Here is a 27,912-nt window from a genome sequence, read left to right as displayed (position 1 = left end):
CCGTCTCTAGAAGTTGCCGACTTGTCCTTCCCAAGCGCTTAGTCCAGTGCTCTGCACACAGTGAGCGCTCAATAAGTACGATTGAATGAATGAATGAATCTCTGTTGTTCCCTACTCTCCCAAGTGCTAATAATAATAATATTATTGATGACATTATTATTTATTATTATTATTTATTTAATATTATTAATGATAATAATAGCACTTATTAAGCACTTACTACGTGCCAAGCACTGTTCTAAGCGCTGGGGGGGGGGGATACAAGGTGATCAGGATGGCCCACACGGGGCTCGCAGCCCATTTTCCAGATGAGGTCACTGAGGCCCAGAGAAGTGAAGTGACTTGCCCAAGGTCACACAGCAGACATGTGGGCTAGACTGTGAACCCGCTGTTGGGTAGGGACCGTCTCTATCTGTTGCCGACTTGTACTTCCCAAGTGCTTAGTCCAGTGCTCTGCACATAGTAAGCGCTCAATAAATACAATTGAATGAATGAATCCCTCCCCACAGCATCTTTATATATGTATTTATGTTTGTACATATTTATTACTCCATTTATTTTACTTGTACATATTTATTCTATTGATTTTATTTTGTTATTATGTTTTGTTTTGTTGTCTGTCTCCCCCTTCTAGCCTGTGAGCCCGCTATGGGGTAGGGACCGTCTCTATATGTTGCCAACTTGTACTTCCCGAGCGCTTAGTACAGTGCTCTGCACACAGTAATTGCTCAATAAACATAATTGAATGAATGAATGAATCCCCCCGCCTTACCTCCTTCCCCTCCCCACAGCATCTGTATATATGTATTTATGTTTGTACATATTTATTACTCTATTTATTTTACTTGTACATATTTATTCTATTGATTTTATTTTTTTAATATGTTTTGTTTTGCTCTCTGTCTCCCCCTCCTACACTGTGAGCCCGCTGTGTGGTAGGGACCGTCTCTAGATGTTGTCATATACTCTATATACGTTGTATAGACCGTCTATATATAGACCGTCTCTATATGGTGGACTTCCCAAGCGCTTAGTCCACTGCTCTGCACACAGTAAGCGCTCAATAAATACGATTGAATGAATGAATCTGTTTATATATATATGTATATATATGTATATGTTTGTACATATTTATTACTCTATTTTACTTGTACATATTTATTCTATTGATTTTATTTTGTTAATATGTTTTGTTTTGTTCTCTGTCTCCCCCTTCTAGACTGTGAGCCCGCTGTGGGGTCGGGACCATCCCTAGATGTTGCCAACTTGGATTTCCCAAGCGCTTAGTCCAGTGCTCTGCACACAGTAAGCGCTCAATAAATACGATTGAATGACTGAATGAATGAATCCCCCCGGCCTTACCTCCTTCCCCTCCCTAAAGCATCTGTTTGTATGTATATATGATGTTTGTACATATTTATTACTCTATTTATTTATTTTACTTGTACATATTTATTCTATTGATTTTATTTTGTTAGTATGTTTGGTTTTGTTGTCTGTCTCCCCCTTCTAGACTGTGAGCCCACTGTTTGGTAGGGACCGTCTCTGTATGTTGCCGACTTGTACTTCCTGAGCACATAGTCCAGTGCTCTGCACACAGTAAGCGCTCAATAAATACGGTTGAATGAATGAATGAATATGTTGCCAACTTGAACTTCCCAAGCGCTTAGTCCAGTGCTCTGCACACAGTAAACACTCAATAAATACGATTGAATGAATGAATGAATATGTTGCCAACTTGGACTTCCCAAGCGCTTAGTCCAGTGCTCTGCACACAGTAAGCGCTCAATAAATACGATTGAATGAATGAATGAATGAATATGTTGCCAACTTGGACTTCCCAAGCGCTTAGTCCAGTGCTCTGCACACAGTAAGCGCTCAATAAATACGATTGAATGACTGAGTGAATGAATCCCCCCGGCCTTACCCCCTTCCCCTCCCCACAGCACCTGTTTATATGTATATATGTTTCTACGTATTTACTACTCTATTTATTTATTTTACTTGTACATATTTATTCTATTGATTTTATTTTGTTAATATGTTTGGTTTTGTACTCTGTCTCCCCCATGTAGACTGTGAGCCCGCTGTGGGGTAGGGACCGTCTCTAGATGTTGCCATATACTCTATATATGTTGTATAGACCGTCTATATATAGACCATCTCTATATGTTGTACTTCCCAAGCGCTTAGTACAGTGCTCTGCACACAGTAAGCGCTCAATAAATACAATTGAATGAATATGAATGTCCCTATGGTCTTCCACTGTCCTCTATCTGTAATTTAGTTTGTCTCCCCCCACACCCCCAGACTGTAAGCTCCTTAAGGGAAAGGATCACGTCTGCTAAGTCCGTTGTATTGTACTCTCCCAAACGCATAGTACAGTGTTCGGCGCACAATAAATGTCCAATAAACACGATTGATCAATTTACAGGATGCACTTAATGATCCAAGGCCCATCTCTGGCTCCCTTTTAATGCATTCTATTTAAAAATGGATTTACGTCCACTACGAGAAGCGGCGTGGCTCAGTGGAAAGAGCCCGGGCTTTGGAGTCCGAGGTCGTGGGTTCGAATCCCTGCTCCGCCAATTGTCAGCTGGATGACTGTGAGCTTCTAGACTGTGAGCCCCCCTTCTAGACTGTGAGCCCACTGTTGGGTAGGGACCGTCTCTAGATGTTGCCAACTTGGACTTCCCAAGCGCTTAGCACAGTGCTCTGCACAGAGGAAGCGCTCAATAAATACGATTGAATGAATGAAGTCACTTCACTTCTCTGTGCCTCAGTTCCCTCATCTGTAAAATGGGGATTAAAACTGTGAGCCCTCCTTGGGACAACCTGATCACCTTGTAACCTCCCCAGTGCTTAGAACAGTCTTTGCACAGAGTAAGTGCTTAGCAAATACCATCATTATTCTCTGTGCCTCAGTTACCTCATCTGTATAATGGGGATGAAGACTGTGAGCCCCCAGTGGGACAACTTGATCACCTTGTAACCTCCCCAGCGCTTAGAACAGTGCTTTGCACATAGTAAGCGCTTAATAAATGCCATCATAATTATTATTATTATTTGGAGTCCAAAGTCATGGGTTCAAATTCCAGCTCCGCCAATTGTCAGCTGGGTGATGTTGAGCTTCTCGACTGTGAGCCCACCGTTGGGTAGGGACCGTCTCTAGATGTTGCCAACTTGGACATCCCAAGCGTTTAGTACAGTGCTCTGCACAGAGTAAGTGCTTAATAAATACGACTGAATGAAGTCACTTCACTTCTCTGTGCCTCAGTTCCCTCATCTGGAAAATGGGGATGAAGACTGTGAGCCCCCCATGGGACAACCTGATCACCTTGTAACCTCCCCAGCGCTTAGAACAGTGCTTTGCACACAGTAAGCGCTTAACAAATACCATCATTATTCTCTGTGCCTCAGTTCCCTCATCTGTAAAATGGGGATGAAGACTGTGAGCCCCCCATGGGACAACCTGATCACCTTTTAACCTCCCCAGTGCTTAGAACAGTGCTTGGCACATAGTAAGCACTTAATAAATGCTCCTTAATGAGCCCCTTCCTTCCTCTCCCCCCTCGTCCCCCCTCTCCATCCCCCCCGCCTTACCTCCTTCCCTTCCCCACAGCACCTGTTTATATGTATATATGTTTGTACAGATTTATTACTCTATTTATTTTACTTGTACATATTTATTCTATTTATTTTATTTTGTTAAGTATGTTTTGTTTTGTTGTCTGTCTCCCCCTTCTAGCCTGTGAGCCCGCTGTCGGGTCGGGACCGTCTCTAGATGTTGCCGACTTGGACTTCCCAAGCGCTTAGTCCAGTGCTCTGCACACAGTAAGCGCCCAATAAATACGATTGAATGAATGAATGAATGAATATGTTGCCAACTTGGACTTCCCAAGCGCTTAGTCCAGTGCTCGGCACACAGGAAGCGCTCAATAAATACGATTGAATGAATGAAGTCACTTCACCTCTCTGGGCCTCAGTTCCCTCATCTGGAAAATGGGGATGAAGACCGTGAGCCCCCCCATGGGCCAACCTGATCACCTTGTAACCTCCCCAGCGCTTAGAACAGTGCTTGGCACATAGTAAGCGCTTAATAAATGCCCCTTAATGAGCCCCTTCCTTCCTCTCCCCCTCGTCCCCCTCTCCATCCCCCCCATCTTACCTCCTTCCCTTCCCCACAGCACCTGCTAATAATAATAATAATAATGGCATTCGTTAAGCGCTTACTATGTGCAAAGCACTGTTCTAAGCGCTGGATATGGATATATGTTTGTGCAGATTTATTACTCTATTTATTGATTCATTTTATTTGTACCTATCTATTCTATTTATTTTATTTTGTTAATATGTTTTTGTTTTGTTGTCTGTCTCCCCCTTCTAGCCTGTGAGCCCACTGGTGGGTAGGGCCCGTCTCTAGATGTTGCCAACTTGGACTCCCCAAGCGCTTAGTCCAGTGCTCTGCACACAGGAAGCGCTCAATAAATACGATTGATTGATTGATTGATTATTGTTATTATTCTTATTATGATTACAGTGCTCGCCTCGGCCCGTGGACGGAGCTCACCTGGATGCCATTGAGAGACGCCACCCCCATGTAGAGGAACACACCGTAGAGCACCGGCATCGGAATATACTGTGCGGGAGAAGGGAGAAAATATTGTTAAATAATAATAATAATAATAATAATAATAATGATAGTAATAATAATAATAATGATGATGATGATGGCATTTATTAAGTGCTTACTATGTGCAAAGCACCGTTCTAAGCGCTGGGGAGGTTACAAGGTGATCAGGTTATTCCCCCGGTGGGGCTCACACTCTTCATCCCCATTTTCCAGATGAGGTCACTGAGGCCCAGAGAAGTGAAGCGGCTTGCCCAAAGTCACCCAGCTGACGGGTTATTTCACTCACAGTGAGTTCCCCCGAGTGCCCCGTACAGCGCTCAGCACACAGTAGACGCCCAGTACAGCGCTCTGTATATAATAGGTGCCCAGTACAGTGCTCTGCACACAGTAGATGCCCAGAACGATGTTCTGCACACAGTAGATGCCCAGTATAGTGCTCTGCATACAATAGGTGCCCAATACAGTGCTTTGCACACAGTAGACGCCCAGTACAGAGCTCTGCACACAGTAGATGCCCAGAACGATGTTCTGCACACAGTAGATGCCCAGTACAGCGCTCTGCATACAATAGGTGCCCAATACAGTGCTTTGCACACAGTAGACGCCCAGTACAGCGCTCTGCACGCAGTTGATGCCCAGAACAATGTTCTGTACACAGCAGACGCCCAGTATAGCGCTCTGCGTATAATAGGTGCACAGTACAGCGCTCTGCACACAGTAGACGCCCAGTATAGCGCTCTGCGTATAATAGGTGCCCAGTACAGCGCTCTGCACACAGTAGACGCCCAGTATAGCGCTCTGCATATAATAGGTGCCCAATACAATGCTTTGCACACAGTAGACGCCCAGTACAGCACTCTGCACGCAGTTGATGCCCAGAACAATGTTCTGCACACAGGAGACGCCCAGTACAGAGTTCTGCACATAATAGATGCCCAGAACAATGCTCTGCACACGGTAGACGCCCAGTATAGCGCTCTGCACACAGTAGATGCCCAATACAGCGCTCTGCATACAGTAGATGCCCAGTACAGCGCTCTGCACACAGTAGATGCCCAACACAGCGCTCCGCACACAGTAGATGCCCAGTACAGAGCTCTGCACACAATGGATGCCCAGTACAGCTCTCTGCACACAATGGATGCCCAGTACAGCTCTCTGCACACAATGGATGCCCAGAACAATGCTCTGCACACAGTAGACGCCCAGTACAGCACTCTGCACACAGCTGATGCCCAGAACGGTGTTCTGCACACAGTAGAAGCCCAATATAGCGCTCTGCATACAATAGGTGCCCAATACAGTGCTCTGCACACAGTAGATGCCCAATACAGTGCCCTGCATACAGTAGACGCCCAGTACAGCGCTCTGCACACAGGAGATGCCCAGAACAATGCTCTGCACACAGCAGATGCCCAGAACAATGCTCTGCACACAGTAGATGCCCAGTACAGTGTCCTGCACACAGTAGACAACCCAGTATAGCGCTCTGCACAGCACACAATAGATGCCCAGAACAATGCTCTGCACACAGTAGACGCCCAATACAGTGCTCTGCACACACAGTAGACGCCCAATACAGCGCTCTGCACACAGTAGATACCCAGAACAGTGCTCTGCACATAGAAGATGCCCAGAACGATGTTCTGCACACAGTAGACACCCAGTATAGCACTCTGCATACAAAAGGTGCCCAATACAGCGCTCTGCACACAGTAGATGTCCAATACAGTGTTCTGCACACAGTAGACGCCCAGTACAGTGCTCTGCACACAGGAGACGCCCAGTACAGCGCCCTGCACACAATAGATGCCCAGTATAGTGCTCTGCACACAGTAGATGCCCAGAACAATGTTCTGCACACAGTAGATACCCAGTATAGCGCTCCGCATACAATAGGTGCCCAATACAGTGCTTTGCACACAGTAGGTGCCCAGTACAGTACTCTGCACACAGTAGATGCCCAGAACAATGTTCTGCACACAGTAGAGGCCCAGAACAATGCTCTGCACACAGTAGAGGCCCAGAACAATATTCTGCACACAGTAGACGCCCAGTAGAGCGCTCTGCATACAATAGGTGCCCAATACAGTGCTTGGCACACAGTAGGTGCCCAGTACAGTGCTCTGCACACAGCAGACTCCCCGTATAGCACTCTACATATAATAGGTGCCCAGTACGGCGGTCTGCACACAGTAGATGCCCAGTATAGCGCTTTGCACACAGTAGACGCCCAGTAGAGCGCTCTGCATACAATAGGTGCCCAATACAGTGCTTGGCACACAGTAGGTGCCCAGTACAGTGCTCTGCACACAGCAGACTCCCCGTATAGCACTCTACATATAATAGGTGCCCAGTACGGCGCTCTGCACACAGTAGATGCCCAGTACAGCGCTTTGCACACAGTAGACGCCCAGTACAGCACTCTGCACACAGTAGATGCCCAGAATAATGCTCTGCACACAGTTGAGTGCTCTGCATACAATAGGTGCCCAATACAGTGCTTTGCACACAGTAAGTGCCCAGCCCAGTGCTCTGCACACAGTATTCATTCACTCAATCGTATTTACTGGGCGCTTACTGTGTGCAGAGCACTGGACTAAGCGCTTGGGAAGTCCAAGTTGGCAACATATTCGTTCATTCATTCATATTTATTGAGCGCTGACTGTGTGCAGAGCACTGGACTAAGCGCTTGGGACGTCCAAGTTGGCAACATATTCATTCATTCATTCATTCAATCGTATTTATTGAGCGCTGACTGTGTGCAGAGCACTGGACTAAGCGCTTGGGAAGTACAAGTTGGCAACATATTCATTCATTCATATTTATTGAGCATCGACTGTGTGCAGAGCACTGGACTAAGCGCTTGGGAAGTCCAAGTTGGCAACATATTCATTCAACATATTCATTCATTCATTCAATCGTATTTACTGGGCGCTTACTGTGCAGAGCACTGTGCTAAGCGCTTAGGAAGTACAAGTTGGCAACATATTCATTCATTCATATTTATGGAGCGCTTACTGTGTGCAGAGCACTGTACTAAGCGCTTGGGAAGTACAAGTTGGCAACATCTAGAGACGGTCCCTACCCAACAGCGGGCTCACAGTCTGGAAGGGGGAGACAGAGAACAAAACAAAACATATTAACAGAATAAAATAGAATAAGTATGTACAAGTAAAATAAATAGAGTAATAAACCTGTACAAACATATATACATATATACAGCAGCCTCACAGTCTAGAAGGGGGAGACAGACAACAAAACAACACATATAAACCAAATAAAATCAATAGAATAAACATATATAAGTAAAATAAATAGAGTAATAAATCTGTACAAACATATATACATATATACAGCAGGCTCACAGTCTAGAAGGGGGAGACAGAGAACAAAACAAAACATATAACCAAATAAAATAAATAGAATAAATATGTACAAGTATAGAGTAATAAATATGTACAAACATATATACATATATACAGCGGGCGCACAGTCTAGAAGGGAGAGACAGACAAGGAAATAACACATAAACAAAATAAAATAAATAGAATAAATATGTACAACTATAGAGTAATAAATATGTACAAACATATATACATATATACAGCGGGCTCAGAGTCTAGAAGGGAGAGACAGACAACAAAACAACACACATAAACCAAATAAAATAAATAGAATAAATATGTACAAGTACAGAGTAATAAATATGTGCAAACATATATACATATATACAGCGGGCTCAGTCTAGAAGGGGGAGAAAGACAACAAAACACATATAAACCAAATAAAATAAATAGAATAAATATGTACAAGTATAGAGTAATAAATCTGTACAAACATATATACATATATACAGCGGGCTCACAGTCTAGAAGGGGGAGACAGACAAAAAAACATCACATATAAACCAAATAAAATCGATAGAATAAATATGTACGAGTAAAATAAATCAATAAGTAGAGTAATAAATATGTACAAACATATATACAGCAGGCTCACAGTCTAGAAGGGGGAGACAGACAACAAAACAACACACATAAACCATTCATTCATTCATTCATTCAGTCAGTCGTATTTATTGAGCGCTTACTGTGTGCAGAGCACCGTACTAAGCGCTTGGGAAGTTCAAGTTGGCAACATATAGAGACGGTCCCTACCCAATAGCGGGCTCACAGTCTAGAAGGGAACCAAATAAAATAAATAGAATAAATATGTACAAGTATAGAGTAATAAATCTGTACAAACATATATACATATATAGAGCGGGCTCACAGTCTAGAAGGGGGAGACAGACAACAAAACAACACATATAAACCAAATAAAATAAATAGAATAAATATGTACAAGTATAGAGTAATAAATCTGTACAAACGTATATACATATATACAGCGGGCTGAGTCTAGAAGGGGGAGACAGACAACAAAACAACACATATAAACCAAATAAAATAAATAGAATAAATATGTACAAGTATAGCGTAATAAATCTGTACAAACACATATACATACATACAGCGGGCTCACAGTCTAGAAGGGAGGGACAGACAAGAAAACAACATGTATAAACCCAATAAAATAAATCGAATAAATATGTACAAGTATAGAGTAATAAATCTGTACAAACATATATACATATATACAGCGGGCTCACAGTCTAGAAGGGGGAGACAGACAAAAAAACAACACATATAAACCCAATAAAATCAATAGAATAAATATATACAAGTATAGAGCAATAAATATGTACAGACATATGTACATATATACAGCGGGCTCACAGTCTAGAAGGGGGAGACAGACAACAAAAGAACACATATAAACCAAAAAAATAAACAGAATAAATATGTACAAGTATAGAGTAATAAATATGTACAAACGTATATACATATATGAAGTGGGCTCACAGTCTAGAAGGGAGAGACAGACATGAAAACAACACATATAAACCAAATAAAATCAATAGAATAAATATGTACAAGTATAGAGTAATAAATCTGTACAAACAAATATACATATATACAGCGGGCTCACAGTCTAGAAGGGGGAGACAGACAAGAAAACAACACATATAAACCAAATAAAATCAATAGAATAAATATGTACAAGTATAGAGTAATAAATACGTACAGACATATATACATATATACAGCGGGCTCACAGTCTAGAAGGGGGAGACAGACAACAAAACAACACATATAAACCAAATAAAATCAATAGAATAAATATGTACAAGTAAAATAAATAGAGTAATAAATCTGTATAAACAGATATGCAGGTGCTGTGGGGAGGGGAAGGAGGTAAGGCGGGGGGGATGGAGAGTCACTCAGCTGACAATTGGCAGAGGTGGGATTTGAACCCATGACCTCTGACTCCAAAGCCCAGGCTCTTTCCACTGAGCCACGCTGCCTCCCTATTCTATTTCAGTGGGGTTTGGGGAGCACTTATCGTGTGCGGAGCGCTGTACTGAGCGCTTGGGAGAGCAGCAGCATGGCTCAGTGGAAAGAGCCCGGGCTTTGGAGTCAGAGGTCATGGGTTCAAATCCCGGCTCTGCCAATTAATGATAATAATAATAATAATGATAATGATGGCATTTATTAAGCACTTACTGTGGGCAGAGCACTGGACTAAGTGCTTGGGAAGTACAAGTTGGTGACATAATAATAATAATAGTGATAATGATGGCATTTATTAAGCGCTTACTGTGGGCAGAGCACTGGACTAAGTGCTTAGGAAGTACAAGTTGGTGACAATAATAATAATAATAATAATAATAATGATGGCATTTATTAAGCGCTTACTATGTGCAAAGCACTGTTCTAAGCGCTGGGGAGGTTACAAGGTGATCAGGTGGTCCCACAGGGGGCTCCCAGTCTTCATCCCCATTTTCCAGATGAGGTCACTGAGGCCCACAGAAGTGAAGTGACCTTGCCCAAAGCCACCCAGCTGACAGTTGGCGGAGCCGGGATTTGAACCCGCGACCTCTGACTCCAAAGCCCGGGCTCTTCCCGCTGAGCCCCGCTGCTTCTCCAGTACGGTGCTTTGCACGCGGTGAGCGCTCAATAAAGACAGCCAACACGGAGGGCCACCCATTCATTCATTCAATGGTATTTATTGAGCGCTTACTGTGCGCAGAGCACTGTACTAAGCGCTTGGGAAGGACAAGTTGGGGGGACCAGTTGTGGTCCCGGGGGCGTCTCACCTTCAGGACGGGAGCCAGGAAGACGGAGGTCCCGGTGAGGATGAAGACGATGAGGCCTGTCACTCTCTGCTCCCTGGAAAAAAAATATCCTCTGACTCCCAACCCTGGGCTCTTTCCACTGAGCCACACTGCTTCTCTATAATAATAATAATAATAATAATAATAATAATAATAATAATAATAATGATGCTATTTGTTAAGCACCAGGTACTGTACTAAGCGCTGCCGGGGACGGACGGACACACAAGCAAGTCAAGATGGACGCAGTCCCCCGTCCCCCTTGGGGCTCGCAGCCTCAACCCCCATTTTCCAGATGAGGGAACTGAGGCCCAGAGAAGCCAAGTGACTTGTCCAAGGTCACACAGCTGGCAAGCGGCAGAATGAGGAGTCCATGCTGCTTCTCCAATTCCACCGCAATCGATCAATCAATCGTATTTATTGAGCGCTTATGGTGTGCAGAGCACTGGACTCTCCCAAGAGTACAGAGTGTGCGGAGCCTCCCAAGCGCTCAGTACAGTGCTCTGTACACAGAAAACTGTGATTTTAGTATCTGTTGGGTAGGGGCCGTCTCTATATGTTGCCAACTTGTACTTCCCAAGCGCTTAGTACAGTGCTCTGCACACAGTCAGCGCTCAATAAATACGACTGATTGATTGATTGATTGATTCCCGACTTGACTGTGGGCTCTTTGGGGGCAGGGATCATGTCTTAATTTTACCGCAGCCGAAGTGCTTAGTACAGTGCCCTGCACACAGTCGACTTTCCGCTCCTTGAATGTCTACTAACTCTATTGGACTCTCCCGAGTGCTTAGTACAGTGCTCTGCCTACAGGAAATGCTCAATAAATACAATTATTATTATTATGGTATTTGTTAAGCGCTCACTACGTGCCAAGCGCCGTTCGAAGCGCAGGAGAGGATCAGAGGTCTGTCCCCCGTGGGGCTCACGGTCTTTATCCCCATTTAACGGATGAGGGAACTGAGGCCCAGAGAAGTGAAGTGACTTGTCCAAGGTCACACAGCTGACAAGCGGCGGAATGAGGATTCCCTGCTGCTTCTCCAATTCTACTGCAGCCTCCCAAGCGCTCAGTACAGTGCTCTGTACATAGTAGACTGTGATTTTAGTATCTGTTGGGTAGGGACCGGCTCTATATGTTGCCAACTTGTACTTCCCAAGCGCTTAGTACAGTGCTCTGCACACAGTAAGCGCTCAATAAATACGATTGATTGATTGATTCCCGACTTGACTGTGGGCTCTTTGGGGGCAGGGATCATGTCTTAATTCTACCGCAGCCCAAGTGCTTAGTACAGTGCCCTGCACACAGTCGACTTTCCGCTCCTTGAATGTCTACTAACTCTATTGGACTCTCCCGAGTGCTTAGTGCAGTGCTCTGCCTACAGGAAGTGCTCAATAAATACAATTATTATTATTATTATGGTATTTGTTAAGCGCTCACTACGTGCCAAGCGCCTTTCGAAGCGCAGGGGAGGATCAGAGGTCTGTCCCCCGTGGGGCTCACGGTCTTTATCCCCATTTAACGGATGAGGGAACTGAGGCCCAGAGAAGTGAAGTGACTTGTCCAAGGTCACACAGCTGACAAGCGGCGGAATGAGGATTCCCTGCTGCTTCTCCAATTCTCCTGCAGCCTCCCAAGCGCTCAGTACAGTGCTCTGTACACAGTAGACTGTGATTTTAGTATCTGTTGGGTAGGGACTGTCTCTATATGTTGCCAACTTGTAGTTCCCAAGCGCTTAGTACAGTGCTCTGCACACAGTCAGCGCTCAATAAATACAATTGATTGATTGATTGATTCCCGACTTGACTGTGGGCTCTTTGGGGCAGGGATCATGTCTTAATTCTACCATAGCCCAAGTGCTTAGTACAGTGCCCTGCACACAGTCGACTTTCCGCTCCCTGAGGGCAGGGAGGATGTCTACTAATTCTATTGGACTCTCCCGAGTGCTTAGTACAGTGCTCTGCCTACAGGCAGTGCTCAATAAATACAATTATTATTATTATGGCATTTGTTAAGCGCTCACTACGTGCCAAGCGCCATTTGAAGCGCAGGGGAGGATCAGCGGTCTGTCCCCTGTGGGGCTCACAGTCTTTATCCCCATTTAACGGATGAGGGAACTGAGGCCCAGAGAAGTGAAGTGACTTGTCCAAGGTCACACAGCAGACAAGCGGAGGGGCCGGGATTAGAACCCATGACCTCTGAATCCCAAGCCCGGGCTCTTGCCCCTAAGCCACGCCGCTTCCCTTCCAATTGCCGGACTGCTCCGCACAAAGAAGAGCGTCTGCTCCTCGAGGGTAGGGATCGTGTCCGATTAATAATAATAATAATAATAATAGTAATAATGATGGCATTTATTAATCAATCAATCATATTTATTGAGCGCTTACTGTGTGCAGAACACTGTACTAAGCGCTTGGGAAGTCCAAGTTGGCAACGTATAGAGACGGTCCCTACCCAACAGTGGGCTCACAGTCTAAAAGGGGGAGACAGAGAACAAAACTAAACATACTAACAAAATAAAATAAATAGAATAGATAGGTACAAGTAAAATAAATCAATCAATAAATAGAGTAATAAATATGTACAAACGCTTACTATGTGCCAAGCACTGTCCTAAGCGCTGGGGAGGTTACAAGGTGATCAGGTTGTCCCCCGGGGGGCTCACAGTCTTCATGCCCATTTTACAGATGAGGGAACTGAGGCCCAGAGAAGTGAAGTGACTTGCCCAAAGTCACCCAGCTGACAATTGGCAGAGCCAGGATTTGAACCCACGACCTCTGACTCCAAAGCCCGGGCTCTTTCCATTGAGCCATGCTGCTTCTCTCCCAAGCGATCAGTACAGCGCTCCGCACACGGTAAGTGCTTCCAAAACCCCACCAAAATAGAATAAGGAAGCAGCGTGACTCAGTGGAAAGAGCCCAGGCTTTGGAGTCAGAGGTCATGGGTTCAAATCCTGACTCCGCCACTTGTCAGCTGGGTGACTTTGGGCAAGTCACTTCATTCATTCATTCATTCAATCATATTTATTGAGCGCTTACTGTGTGCAGAGCACTGTACTAAGCGCTTGGGAAGTACAAGTTGGCAACATATAGAGACGGTCCCTACTCAACAGTGGGTTCACTTCTCTGTGCCTCAGTTCCCTCATCTGTAAAATGGGGATGAAGACTGTGAGCCCCCCGTGGGACCACCTGATCACCTTGCAACCTCCCCAGAGCTTAGAACAGTGCTCGGCACATAGTAAGCGCTTAACAAATACCAACATTATTATTATTATTAATTGGCAGAGCGGGGATTTGAACCCATGACCTCTGACTCCAAAGCCCGGGCTCTTTTCACTGAGCCACGCTGCTGCTCTCCCAAGCGCTCAGTACAGCTCTCCGCATATGATAAGTGCTCCCCAAACCCCACTGAAATAGAATAGGGAAGCAGCGTGGCTCAGTGGAAAGAGCCTGGGGTTTGAAGTCAGAGGTCGTGGGTTCAAATCCCGGCTCTGCCACTTAATAATAATAATAAAGATGGTATTTGTTAAGCGCTTACTATGTGCCAAGCACTGTTGTCAGCTGTGTGACTTTGGGCAAGTCACTTCACTTCTCTGGGCCTCAGTTCCCTCATCTGTAAAACGGGGATGAAGACTGTGAGCTCCACGTGGGACAACCTGATCGCCTTGTATCTACCCCAGCACTCCAAACGGTGCTCGGCACATAGTAAGCGCTTAACAAATACCAGTATTATTATCATTATTAATTGGCGGAGTGGGGATTTGAACCCATGACCTCTGACTCCAAGCACTGCTGTCAGCTGTGTGACTTTGGGCAAGTCACTTCACTTCTCTGGGCCTCAGTTCCCTCATCTGTAAAATGGGGATGAAGACCGTGAGCTCCACGTGGGCCAACCTGATCACCTTGTATCTACCCCAGCACTCCGAACAGTGCTCGGCACATAGTAAGCACTTAACAAATACCAACATTATTATTATTATTATTATTCTTAGTTGGCGGAGTGGGGATTTGAACCCATGACCTCCGACTCCAAGCACTGTTGTCAGCTGTGTGACTTTGGGCAAGTCACTTCACTTCTCTGGGCCTCAGTTACCTCATCTGTAAAACGGGGATGAAGACTGGGAGCCCCACGGGGGCCAACCTGATCACCTTGTATCTACCCCAGCACTCCGAACAGTGCTCGGCACATAGTAAGAACTTAACAAATACCAACATTATTATTATTATTATCATTATTATTATTATTATTATTATTAATTGGCGGAGCGGGGATTTGAACCCATGACCTCCGACTCCAAGCACTGTTGTCAGCTGTGTGACTTTGGGCAAGTCACTTCACTTCTCTGGGCCTCAGTTACCTCATCTGTAAAACGGGGATGAAGACTGGGAGCCCCACGGGGGCCAACCTGATCACCTTGTATCTACCCCAGCACTCCGAACAGTGCTTGGCACATAGTAAGAACTTAACAAATACCAACATTATTATTATTATTATCATTATTATTATTATTATTATTATTATTAATTGGCGGAGCGGGGATTTGAACCCATGACCTCCGACTCCAAGCACTGTTGTCAGCTGTGTGACTTTGGGCAAGTCACTTCACTTCTCTGGGCCTCAGTTCCCTCATCTGGAAAACGGGATGAAGACTGGGAGCCCCACGGGGGACAACCTGATCACCTTGTATCTACCCCAGCGCTCAGAACAGTGCTCGGCGCATAGTAAGCGCTTAAGAAATACCAACATTATTATTATTATTATTAACTGGCGAAGCGGGGATTTGAACCCATGACCTCCGACTCCAAGCACTGCTGTCAGCTGTATGACTTTGGGCAAGTCACTTCACTTCTCTGGGCCTCAGTTACCTCATCTGTAAAACGGGGATGAAGACCGTGAGCTCCATGTGGGACAACCTGATCACCTTGTATCTACCCCAGCACTCCGAACGGTGCTCGGCACATAGTAAGCGCTTAACAAATACCAGTATTATTATCATTATTAATTGGCGGAGTGGGGATTTGAACCCATGACCTCTGACTCCAAGCACTGTTGTCAGCTGTGTGACTTTGGGCAAGTCACTTCACTTCTCTGGGCCTCAGTTCCCTCATCTGTAAAATGGGGATGAAGACTGTGAGCTCCACGTGGGCCAACCTGATCACCTTGTATCTACCCCAGCACTCCGAACAGTGCTCGGCACATAGTAAGCACTTAACAAATACCAACATTATTATTATTATTATTATTATTATTATTATTAATTGGCGGAGCGGGGATTTGAACCCATGACCTCCGACTCCAAGCACTGCTGTCAGCTGTGTGACTTTGGGCAAGTCACTTCACTTCTCTGGGCCTCAGTTCCCTCATCTGGAAAACGGGGATGAAGACTGGGAGCCCCGCGGGGGACAACCTGATTACCTTGTATCTACTCCAGTGCTCCGAACAATGCTCGGCACATAGTAAGCGCTTAACAAATACCAACATTATTATTATTATTATTAATTGGCGAAGCGGGGATTTGAACCCATGACCTCTGACTCCAAGCACTGTTGTCAGCTGTGTGACTTTGGGCAAGTCACTTCACTTCTCTGGGCCTCAGTTCCCTCATCTGGAAAACGGGGATGAAGACTGGGAGCCCCACAGGGGACAACCTGATCACCTTGTATCTACCCCAGCGCTCAGAACAGTGCTCGGCGCATAGTAAGCGCTTAACAAATACCAACATTATTATTATTATTATTAATTGGCGAAGCGGGGATTTGAACCCATGACCTCCGACTCCAAGCACTGCTGTCAGCTGTGTGACTTTGGGCAAGTCACTTCACTTCTCTGGGCCTCAGTTCCCTCATCTGGAAAATGGGGATGAAGACTGGGAGCCCCATGTGGGACAACCTGATCACCTTGTATCTACCCCAGCGCTTAGAACAGTGCTCGGCACATAGTAAACCTTGTATCTACCCCAGCGCTCAGAAAAGCGCTCGGCACATAATCAATCAATCAATCAATCGTATTTATTGAGCGCTTACTGTGTGCAGAGCACTGTACTAAGCGCTTGGGAAGTACAAGTTGGCAACATACAGAGACAGTCCCTACCCAACAGTGGGCTCACAGTCTAAAAGGGGGAGACAGACAACAAAACCAAACACACTAACTTAGTAAGCACTTAACAAATACCAACATTATTATTATTATTAATTGGCGGAGCGGGGATTTGAACCCATGACCTCTGACTCCAAAACCCGGGCTCTTTCCACTGAGTCACGCTGCTTCTCTCCCAAGCGCTCAGTACAGCACTCCGCATACGATCAGTGCTCCCAAAACCCCACTGAAATAGAATGGGGAAGCAGCGTGGCTCAGTGGAAAGAGCCCGGGGTTTGGAGTCAGAGGTCGTGGGTTCAAATCCCGGCTCCGCCACTTAATAATAATAATAATAATGATGGTATTTGTTAAGCGCTTACTATGTGCCAAGCACTGTTGTCAGCCGTGTGACTTTGGGCAAGTCACTTCACTTCTCTGGGCCTCAGTTCCCTCATCTGCAAAACGGGGATGAAGACTTGGAGCCCCACGTGGGACAACCTGATCACCTTGTATCTACCCCAGCGCTTACAACAGTGCTCGGCACATAGTAAGCGCTTAACAAATACCAAATTTGTTCTTAACAAATACTGCTTCGGAGAAGGAGCGTGGCTCAGTGGAAAGAGCCCGGGCTTTGGAGTCAGAGGTTGCGGGTTCAAATCCCGGCTCCACCACTTGTCAGCTGTGTGACTTTGGACAAGTCACTTCACTTCTCTGGGCCTCAGTTCCCTCAGCTGTAAAATGGGGATTAAAACAGCGAGCCACCCCCGTGGGGCAACCTGATCACCTCGTAACCTCCCCAGCGCTTAGAACGGTGCTTTGCACATAGTAAGCGCTTAACAAATACCAACATTATTATTATTATTATTATTATTTGAACCCATGACCTCCGACTCCAAAGCCCGGGCTCTTTCCACTGGGCCACGCTGCTTCTCTCCCAAGCGCTCCGCACGCGGCAAGTGCTCCCCAAATCCCGCCGATCGACCCCGGGAGGGCCTTGCCGGAGGCCGAGTCGTCGGCCCGGGGCCCAGAGAGGGGATTTAATAATAATAATAATAATAATAATAATAATAATAATAATAATAATAATAATGTTGGCATTTGTTAAGCGCTTACTATATGCCAAGCACTGTTCTAAGCACTGTGGGGGGATACAAAGTGATCAGGTTGTCCCACGTGGGGCTCACAGTCTCGTGGCTCAGTGGAAAGAGCCCGGGCTTTGGAGTCAGAGGTCGTGGGTTCAAACCCCGGCTCCGCCGGTTGTCAGCTGGGTGACTCTGGGCAAGTCACTTCACTTCTCTGTGCCTCAGTTCCCTCATCTGGAAAATGGGGATTAAATCTGTGAGCCCCCCCCCCCCCGTGGGCCAACCTGATCACCTTGTCACCTCCAAAGCGCTTAGAACGGTGCTTTGCACATAGTAAGTGCTTAATAAATACCATCATTTTTTTTTTTGTTTTTTTGTTTTTGATGGCATTTGTTAAGCGCTTACTATGTGCAAAGCACTGTTCTAAGCGCTGGGGGGGGATACAAGGTGATCAGGTTGTCCCGCGTGGGGCTCGCAGTCATCATCCCCATTTCACAGATGAGGTAACTGAGGCTCCGAGAAGTTAAGTGACTTGCCCAAAGTCACACGGCTGACAACAGTGCTTGGCACATAGTAAGCGCTTAACAAATACCATCGTTATTATTATACAGCAGACATGTGGTGGAGCCAGGATTCGAACCCATGACCTCTGACTCCAAAGCCCGGGCCCTTTCCACTGAGCCACGCCGCTCTTCTCATTATTACGATCATGGATCCCCAGATGAGGTAACTGAGGCTCGGAAGTGACCGGCCCAGGGTCACACAGCGGGCAGGTGGCCGAGGCGGGATTCGAACCCGTGACCTCCGACTCCAAAGCCCGGGCTGCGATGTGGGGCCCGGCCTCGCACCTGACGCCCAGGAACTGCGGCTGCTCCCCGGGCGCGCTGGTCTCGGTTTCCATCTTGAGGCTGTCGATGTGGGCGATGGAGATGACGGTGGCGGCCACGTACCAGGGCAAGCCCAGGAAGGAGCAGACGCCCAGCAGCAGGGCCACCCACAGCAGGTCCAGGTGGTAGCCCGACGCTTTCTGTGCCAACAATCAATCAATCAATCAATCAATCGGATTTATTGAGCGCTTACGGTGTGCAGAGCACTGGACTGAGCGCTTGGGAAATACAAGCTGGCAACAGTGGGCTCACAGTCTAGAAGGGGGAGACGGAGAACAAAACCAAACATAACAAAACCAAACATCAATCACAGCGGTACCTGTTAAGCGCTTACTATGTGCCAGGCGCTGTACTAAGGTGGATCCAAGCAAATCAGGTTGGGCTTGATTCCTGGACCCCATGGGGTTCACACTCAAACTGTGAGCCCACTGTTGGGTAGGGACTGTCTCTATATGTTGCCAACTTGGACTTCCCAAGCGCTTAGTACAGTGCTCTGCACACCATAAGCGCTCAATAAATACCATTGATTGATAATAATAATAATGATGGCATTTATTAAGCGCTTACTATGTGCCAGGTGCTGTACCAGGGTGGATCCAAGCTAATCGGGTTGGGCTCGGTGCCTGGCCCCCATGGGGGTCCCAGTCAGACTGTGAGCCCGCTGTTGGGTCGGGACCGTCTCTATATGTTGCCAACTTGGACTTCCCAAGCGCTTAGTACAGTGCTCTGCACACCATAAGCGCTCAATAAATACGATTGATTGATAATAATAATAATGATGGCATTTATTATGCGCTTACTATGTGCCAGGTGCTGTACTAAGGCGGATCCAAGCTAATCGGGTTGGGCTCGGTTCCTGACCCCCATGGGGGTCCCAGACAGACTGTGAGCCCGCTGTTGGGTAGGGACCGTCTCTATATGTTGCCAACTTGGACTTCCCAAGCGCTTAGTACAGTGCTCTGCACACCATAAGCGCTCAATAAATACGATTGATTGATAATAATAATAATGATGGCATTTATTAAGCGCTTACTATGTGCCAGGCGCTGTACTAAGGTGGAAACCAGCAAATCGGGTTGGGCTCGGTTCCTGGCCCCCATGGGGTTCCCAGTCAGACTGTGAGCCCGCTGTTGGGTAGGGACCGTCTCTATATGTTGCCAACTTGGACTTCCCAAGCGCTTAGTACAGTGCTCTGCACGCAGTAAGCGCTCAATAAATACGATTGATTGATTGATTGATTAATAATAATAATGATGGCATTTATTAAGTGCTTACTATGTGCAAAGCACCGTCCTAAGCGCTGGGGTAGATACAAGGTGATGGGGTTGTCCCACGGGGGGCTCACAGTCTTCATCCCCATTTTACAGATGAAGGAACTGAGGCCCAGAGAAGATAAGTGACTCACCCAAAGTCACACAGCTGACAAGTGGCAGAGCGGGGATTCGAACCCATGACCTCTGACTCCAAAGCCCGGGCTCTTTCCATTCAACCATGCAGCTTCCAAGCGCTTACTATGTGCCAGGCGCTGAACTAAGGTGGATCCAAGCAAATCGGGTTGGGCTCAGTTTCTGGCCCCCATGGGGTTCACAGTCTTAATAATGATAATAACGATGGCATTTATTAAGCGCTTACTATGTGCAAAGCACTGTTCTAAGCGCTGGGGAGGTTCCAAGGTGATCAGGTGGTCCCACGGGGGGCTCACTGATCTTAATCACAATCTTAATATAATTCATTCATTCATTCACGCAATCGTATTTATTGAGCGCTTACAGTGTGCAGAGCACTGGACTAAGCGCTTGGGAAGTCCAAGTTGGCAACATCTAGAGACGGTCCCTACCCAACTGTGGGCTCACAGTCTAGAAGGGGGAGACGGACAACAAAACATATTATCAAAATAAAATAAATAGAATAAATATGTACAAATAAGAGTAATAGTCTTAATAATAATAATAATAATGATGGCATTTATTAAGCGCTTACTATGTGCAAAGCACTGTTCTAAGCGCTGGGGTAGATACAAGGTGATCAGGTTGCCCCACGTGGGGCTCACAGTCTTCATCCCCATTTTCCGGATGAGGGAACTGAGGCCTAGAGAAGGTAAGTGACTTGCCCAAAGTCACACAGCTGACAAGTGGTGGAGCCGGGATTCGAACTCATGACCCCTGACTCCAAAGCCCAGGTTGTTTCCACTGAACCACGCCGCTTCTCTAAGCAGTAAGCTCTAAGCTGTACTAAGGTGGATCCAAGCAAATCGGGTTGGGCTCAGTTCCCGGCTCCCATGGGGTTCACAGTCTTAATAATAATAATAATAATAATGATGGCATTTATTAAGCGCTTACTATGTGCAAAGCACTGTTCTAAGCGCTGCGGAGGTTCCAAGGTGATCAGGTCGAGAAGCAGATCGAGAAGAAGATCGAGAAGCAGCGTGGCACGGTGGAAAGAGCCCGGGCTTTGGAGTCGGAGGTCATGGGTTCGAATACTGGCTCCGCCACATGTCTGCTGTGTGACCTTGGGCAAGTCACTTAACTTCTCTGAGCCTCAGTTACCTCATTTGTAAAATGAGGATTAAGGCTGTGAGCCCCACGTGGGACAACTTGATCCCATTGTATCCCCCCAGCGCTTAGAGCAGTGCTTTGCACATAGTAAGCGCTTAACAAATGCCATTATTATTATTTTACCTCCTCCAGGAGGCCTTCCCAGACTGAGCCCCTTCCTTCCTCTCCCCCTCGTCCCCCTCTCCATCCCCCCCTTCTTACCTCCTTCCCTTCCCCACAGCACCTGGATATATGGCTATGTTTGTACATATTTATTACTCTATTTATTTATTTATTTATTTTACTTGTACATATCTATTCTATTTATTTTATTTTGTTAGTATGTTTGGTTTTGTTCTCTGTCTTCCCCTTATAGACTGTGAGCCCACTGTTGGGTAGGGACTGTCTCTAGATGTTGCCAATTTGTACTTCCCAAGCGCTTAGTACAGTGCTCTGCACATAGTAAGCGCTCAATAAATACGATTGATGATGAGGTCGTCCCACGGTGGGCTCACAGTCTTCATTCAAATTTTCCAGATGAGGTCACTGAGGCCCAGAGAAGTGAAGTGACTTGCCCAAAGTCACACAGCTGACAAGTGGCGGAGCCGGGATTTGAACCCATGACCTCTGACTCCAAAGCCCGGGCTCTTTCCAGTTAGCCACACTGCTTCTCGAGCAGTGTACTTCCCAAGCGCTTCGTCCAGTGCTCTGCACACAGGAAGCGCTCAATAAATACCATCGAATGAGTGAATGAATGAATGAATGAAAGAGCCCGGGCTTTGGAGTCAGAGGTCATGGGTTCAAATCCCGACTCCGCCACTTGTCAGCTGTGTGACTTTGGGCAAGTCGCTTCACTTCTCTGGGCCTCAGTGACCTATCTGGAAAATGGGGATAGAGACTGTGAGCCCCCCGGGGGACAACCTGATCACCTTGGAGAAGCAGCATGGCTCAGTGGAAAGAGCCCGGGCTTTGGAGTCAGAGGTCATGGGTTCAAATCCCGGCTCCGCCAACTGTCAGCTGTGTGATTTCGGGCAAGTCGCTTCACTTCTCTGTGCCTCAATTCCCTCATCTGTAAAATGGGGATGAAGCAGTGTAGCTCAGTGGAAAGAGCCCGGGCTTTGGAGTCAGAGTTCATGGGTTCAAATTCTGGCTCCGCCACTTGTCAGCTGTGTGACTTTGGGCAAGTCATTTCACTTCTTTGGGCCTCAGTTCCCTCATCTGTAAAATGGGGATGAAGACTGTGAGCCCCACCTGGGACAACCTAATCACCTTGTAACCTCCCCAGCTCTTAGAACAGTGCCTTGCACATAGTAAGCACTTAATAAATGCCATTATACTTATTATTAAGTCATTTAACTTCTCTGGGCCTCACCTGTAAAATGGGGATCGAGACTGTGAGCCCCACGGGGGACAACCTGATGACCTTGTATCTCCCCCAGCACTTAGAATAGTGCTTTGCACATAGTAAGCGCTTAATAATTACCATGAATAATAATACTAAATGAATAATAATAATAATCTCCGTGCCGGCCCACATCCTGTCTGTGGCCTGGAATGCCATCCCTCCTCAAATCCCGGAGATGATCACTCCCTACCTTTTTAGACTGTGAGCCCACTGTTGGGTAGGGACTGGCTCTATATGTTGCCAACTTGGACTTCCCAAGCGCTTAGTCCAGTGCTCTGCACACAGTAAGCGCTCAATAAATACGATTGATTGATTGATTGATTCAAAGCCTTATTATTAAAATCCCATCTCTTCCCAGAGGCCTTCCTTGATTAGGCCCTCCTTTCCTCTTCTCCCACTCCCTCCGGGTCACCCTTGCTCTTGGTCCGCGCCCTTTATCCACCACAGCGCAGCCCTTACGTCTATATCCCTCACTTATCATCTCGATTATTCACTCAGTCCTATTTATTGAGCGCTTCCTGTGTGCAGAGCACTGGACTAAGCGCTTGGGAAGGCCAAGTTGGCAACGTCTAGAGACGGTCCCTACCCGACAGCGGGCTCACAGTCTAGAAGGCGGAGGCAGATGACAAAACAAAACATATTAACAAAATAAAATAAATAGAAGAGATAGGTACGAGTAAAATAAATCAATAAATAGAGTAATAAATCCGTACAAATATATATATACATTTATACAGGTGCTGTGGGGAAGGGAAGGAGGTAAGGTGGGGGGGATGGAGAGGAAGGAGGCGGCTATTAATGTCCGACTCCCTCCCTTCTTCTCTTGAGAAGAGCTTCACTAGAAGCAGCGTGGCTCAGTGGCAAGACCACGAGCTTTGGGAGTCAGAGGTCGTGGGTTCTAATCCCGGCTCTGCCGCTTATCAGCTGGGTGACTTTGGGCCCGTCACTACACTTCTCTGGGCCTCAGTGACCTCATCTGGAAAACGGGGATTAAGACTGAGAGCCCCCCACCATGGGGCAACCTGATTACCTCGTTTCTACCCCCAGCGCTTAGAACAGTGCTTGGCACATAGTAAGCGCCAAACAAATGCCATAATAATAATAATAATGATAATGGCATTTATTAAGTGCTTACTATGTGAATAATAATAATAATAATGATGGCATTTATTAAGCACTTACTATGTGCAAAGCACTGTTCTAAGCGCTGGGGAGGTTACAAGGTGATCAGGTTGTCCCACGGGGGGCTCACAGTCTTCATCCCCATTTTACAGATGAGGGAACTGAGGCCCAGAGAAGTGAAGTGACTGTATATATGTTTGTACAGATTTATTACTCTACTTATTTTACTTGTACATATTTACTATTCTATTTATTTTGTTAATGACGTGCATCTAGCTTTAATTCTATTTGTTCTGACGACTTGACACCCGTCCACATGTTTTGTTTTGTTGTCTGTCTCCCCCTTCAAGACCGTGAGCCCGTTGTCGGGTAGGGACCATCTCTAGATGTTGCCAACTTGTACTTCCCAAGCGTTTAGTCCAGTGCTCTGCACACAGTAAGCGCTCAATAAATACGATTGAATGAATGAATGAATGACAGTGACTGTGTCCAACCTAACTTGTATCTAACCCAGCGCTTAGTACAGTGCTTGGCATATACTTCTATTTATTCTGATGACTTGACACCTTGACCACATGTTTTGTTTTGTTGTGTGTCTCCCCCTTCTAGACTGTGAGCGCGTTGTTGGGTAGGGACCGTCTCTAGATGTTGCCAAGTTATACTTCCCAAGCGCTTAGTCCAGTGCTCTGCACACAGTAAGCGCTCAATAAATACGAGTGAATGAATGAATGAATAAATACGAGAGAGGAGTCAAGGATGAATGAATGAATGACTATAGTAAGCGCTTAGCAAGCACAATAGTATAATAGTTATAATTCTAATAATAATGACTATGATAATATTATATAATATATATGATAGTATCATTATTATATTATTAGAATATATATTACTATAGGTTATATTATTATAATAATATAATATTAAATATATTATTTAAATATAATAATAATAATATTCCCTACCCACACAAGCTTAGTCTAGAGGGAGAGACAGACGATAATGTAATGTCCGCTCCCAAGCCCTTAGTTCAGTGCTCTGCCCACGCTAAGTGCTCCATACATCCCATTGAGAAGCAGCGTGGCTCAGTGGAAAGAGCCCGGGCTTTGGAGTCAGAGGTCATGGGTTCAAATCCCGACCCCGCCACCTGTCAGCTGTGCGACTTTGGGCAAGTCCCCTCACTTCTCTGGGCCTCAGTTCCCTCATCTGGAAAAATGGGGATTAAGACTGTGAGCCCCCCCGTAGGACAACCTGATTACGTTGTAACCTCCCCAGCACTTAGAACAGTGCTTTGCACATAGTAAGAGCTTAATAAATGCCGTCATTGTTATTATCAGTTACCTCATCTGGAAAAATGAGGATTAAAGCTGTGAGCACCCCATGGGACAACTTGATCACATTGTAACCTCCCCAGCGCTCTGCACATAATAAGAGCTTAATAAATGCCATTATTATTATTATCAGTGACCTCATCTGGAAAAATGAGGATTAAGACCGTGAGCCCCCCTGTGGGACAACTTGATCACGTTGTAACCTCCCCAGCGCTTAGAACAGTGCTTTGCACATAGTAAGAGCTTAATAAATGCCATTATTATTATTATTATCAGTTACCTCATCTGGAAAAATGAGGATTAAGACCGTGAGCACCCCGTGGGACAACCTGATCACATTGTAACCTCCCCAGCGCTCTGCACATAGTAAGAGCTTAATAAATGCCATCATTATTATTATCAGTTACCTCATCTGGAAAAATGAGGATTAAGACCGTGAGCCCCCCCGTGGGACAACTTGATCACGTTGTAACCTCCCCAGCGTTTAGAACAGTGCTTTGCACATAGTAAGAGCTTAATAAATGCCATCATTATTATTATCAGTTACCTCATCTGGAAAAATGAGGATTAAGACTGTGAGCCCCCCTGTCGGACAACCTGATTACGTTGTAACCTCCCCAGCACTTAGAACAGTGCTTTGCACATAGTAAGAGCTTAATAAATGCCATCATTATTATTATCAGCTACCTCATCTGGAAAAATGAGGATTAAGACCGTGAGCACCCCATGGGACAACTTGATCACGTTGTAACCTCCGAAGCGCTCTGCACATAGTAAGAGCTTAATAAATGCCATTATTATTATTATTATCAGTTACCTCATCTGGAAAAATGAGGATTAAGACCGTGAGCCACCCCGTGGGACAACGATTACGTTGTAACCTCCCCAGCGCTTAGAACAGTGCTTTGCACATAATAAGAGCTTAATAAATGCCATTATTATTATTATCAGTTACCTCATCTGGGAAAATGAGGATTAAGACGGTGAGCCCCGCCGTGGGACAACTTGATCACGTTGTAACCTCCCCAGCGCTCTGCACATAGTAAGAGCTTAATAAATGCCATTATTATTATTATTGATTGACCGATTGATCCGTCCAGGCGATCCCCCGGGATGGAAGGCGGTAGAGAGAGGGTGCCCGGGTTGGGGAGGGAGACAGTAAGCGCTCAATAAGTACGATTGATCGATCGATTGATTGATTCTGAGCTCACCCTGAGCTTGTTCTCCTTTCTGTTGACGATGACCGCGGTGATCTGCTGGTCCATGAAGACGAGGATGGTCACCAGGAGGGCTGGCAGGGCGCTGGCTGGGTAAATCCACCACGGGTTCTTCCCAAACGGGAAGATGAGCCAGCCCCGGTCCAGGCGGGTGGGCTGGAGAAGCGGAGCGCGGGAATGTCAACGTGGTCCCAGTTGGCCCACCACTCCCGCCGGCCCCTTCCCAACCTCCCGCCGGCATCCTCCCCCTCGGAGATCGGAAGGCCCGGCCTCTCGGCCTTTACCTTGAAGTCGGTCGGCACCTGGAGCTTGGGAATGTCGATTCCAAAGAGGCCCACAAACGTGAGAATCAATCAATCAATCGATCAATCATATTTATTGAGCGCCTACTGTGTGCAGAACACTGGACTAAGCACTTGGGAAGTCCAAGTTGGCAACATGGATGGACAGTCCCTACTCAAGAAGATAGAAAAGTCGCTAACGACCTTCCTAGTCTGTGAGCCCGCTGTTGGGTAGGGACTGTCTCTATATGTTGCCAAATTGTACTTCCCAAGCGCTTAGTACAGTGTTCTGCACACAGTAAGCGCTCAATAAATACGATTGATGGATTGATTGATTACGGAGCTAAGGAGAGAGCAGATGGGTCTTTAGTCTTTTAGACTGTGAGCCCACTGTTGGGTAGGGACTGTCTCTATATGTTGCCGACTTGGACTTCCCAAGCGCTTAGTCCAGTGCTCTGCACACAGTAAGCGCTCAATAAATACGATTGATGGATTGATTGATTACGGAGCTAAGGAGAGAGCAGATGGGGCTTTAGTCTTTTAGACTGTGAGCCCACTGTTGGGTAGGGACTGTCTCTAGATGTTGCCAACTTGGACTTCCCAAGCGCTTAGTCCAGTGCTCTGCACACAGTAAGCGCTCAATAAATACGATTGATGATGATGACTGTCTCTATGCGTTGCCGACTTGGACTTCCCAAGCGCTTAGTCCAGTGCTCTGCACACAGTAAGCGCTCAATAAATACGATTGATGGATTGATTGATTACAGAGCTAAGGAGAGAGCAGATGGGGCTTTAGTCTTTTAGACTGTGAGCCCACTGCTGGGTAGGGACTGTCTCTAGATGTTGCCAACTTGTCCTTCCCAAGCGCTTAGTACAGTGCTCTGCACTTAGTAAGCGCTCAATAAATACGATTGATGATGATGATGATGATATGTATATATGTTTGTACATATTTATTACTCTATTTATTTATTTATTTATTTAACTTGTACACCTCTATTCTATTTTATTTTGTAGTATGTTTGGTTTTGTCTCCCCCTTCTAGGCTGTGAGCCCACTGTTGGGTAGGGACCGTCTCTAGATGTTGCCAACTTGGACTTCCCAAGCGCTTAGTCCAGTGCTCTGCA

General features: G+C 46.1%; 1 protein-coding gene across 1 annotated transcript in view; it reads right to left on the bottom strand.

The window, feature by feature from the left end:
• Positions 1-27,912, bottom strand: part of SLC4A5 (solute carrier family 4 member 5) — a 222,869-nt gene that overhangs the window by 37,838 nt on the left and 157,119 nt on the right. The window contains exons 17-20 of the mRNA XM_038746335.1: positions 26,499-26,660; positions 18,857-19,035; positions 10,836-10,908; positions 4,571-4,639 (exon numbers count right to left, since the gene is read on the bottom strand). Coding sequence (XP_038602263.1) covers positions 4,571-4,639; positions 10,836-10,908; positions 18,857-19,035; positions 26,499-26,660 — 483 coding nt within the window. The remainder of the gene's footprint in view (positions 1-4,570; positions 4,640-10,835; positions 10,909-18,856; positions 19,036-26,498; positions 26,661-27,912) is intronic.

The sequence above is a fragment of the Tachyglossus aculeatus genome, chromosome 5 (assembly GCF_015852505.1).
Source record: "Tachyglossus aculeatus isolate mTacAcu1 chromosome 5, mTacAcu1.pri, whole genome shotgun sequence".
NCBI classification, from domain to species: domain Eukaryota; kingdom Metazoa; phylum Chordata; class Mammalia; order Monotremata; family Tachyglossidae; genus Tachyglossus; species Tachyglossus aculeatus.
Note: the sequence above shows the minus strand (reverse complement) of the source record. Positions and strands in the feature narration are given on the sequence as shown.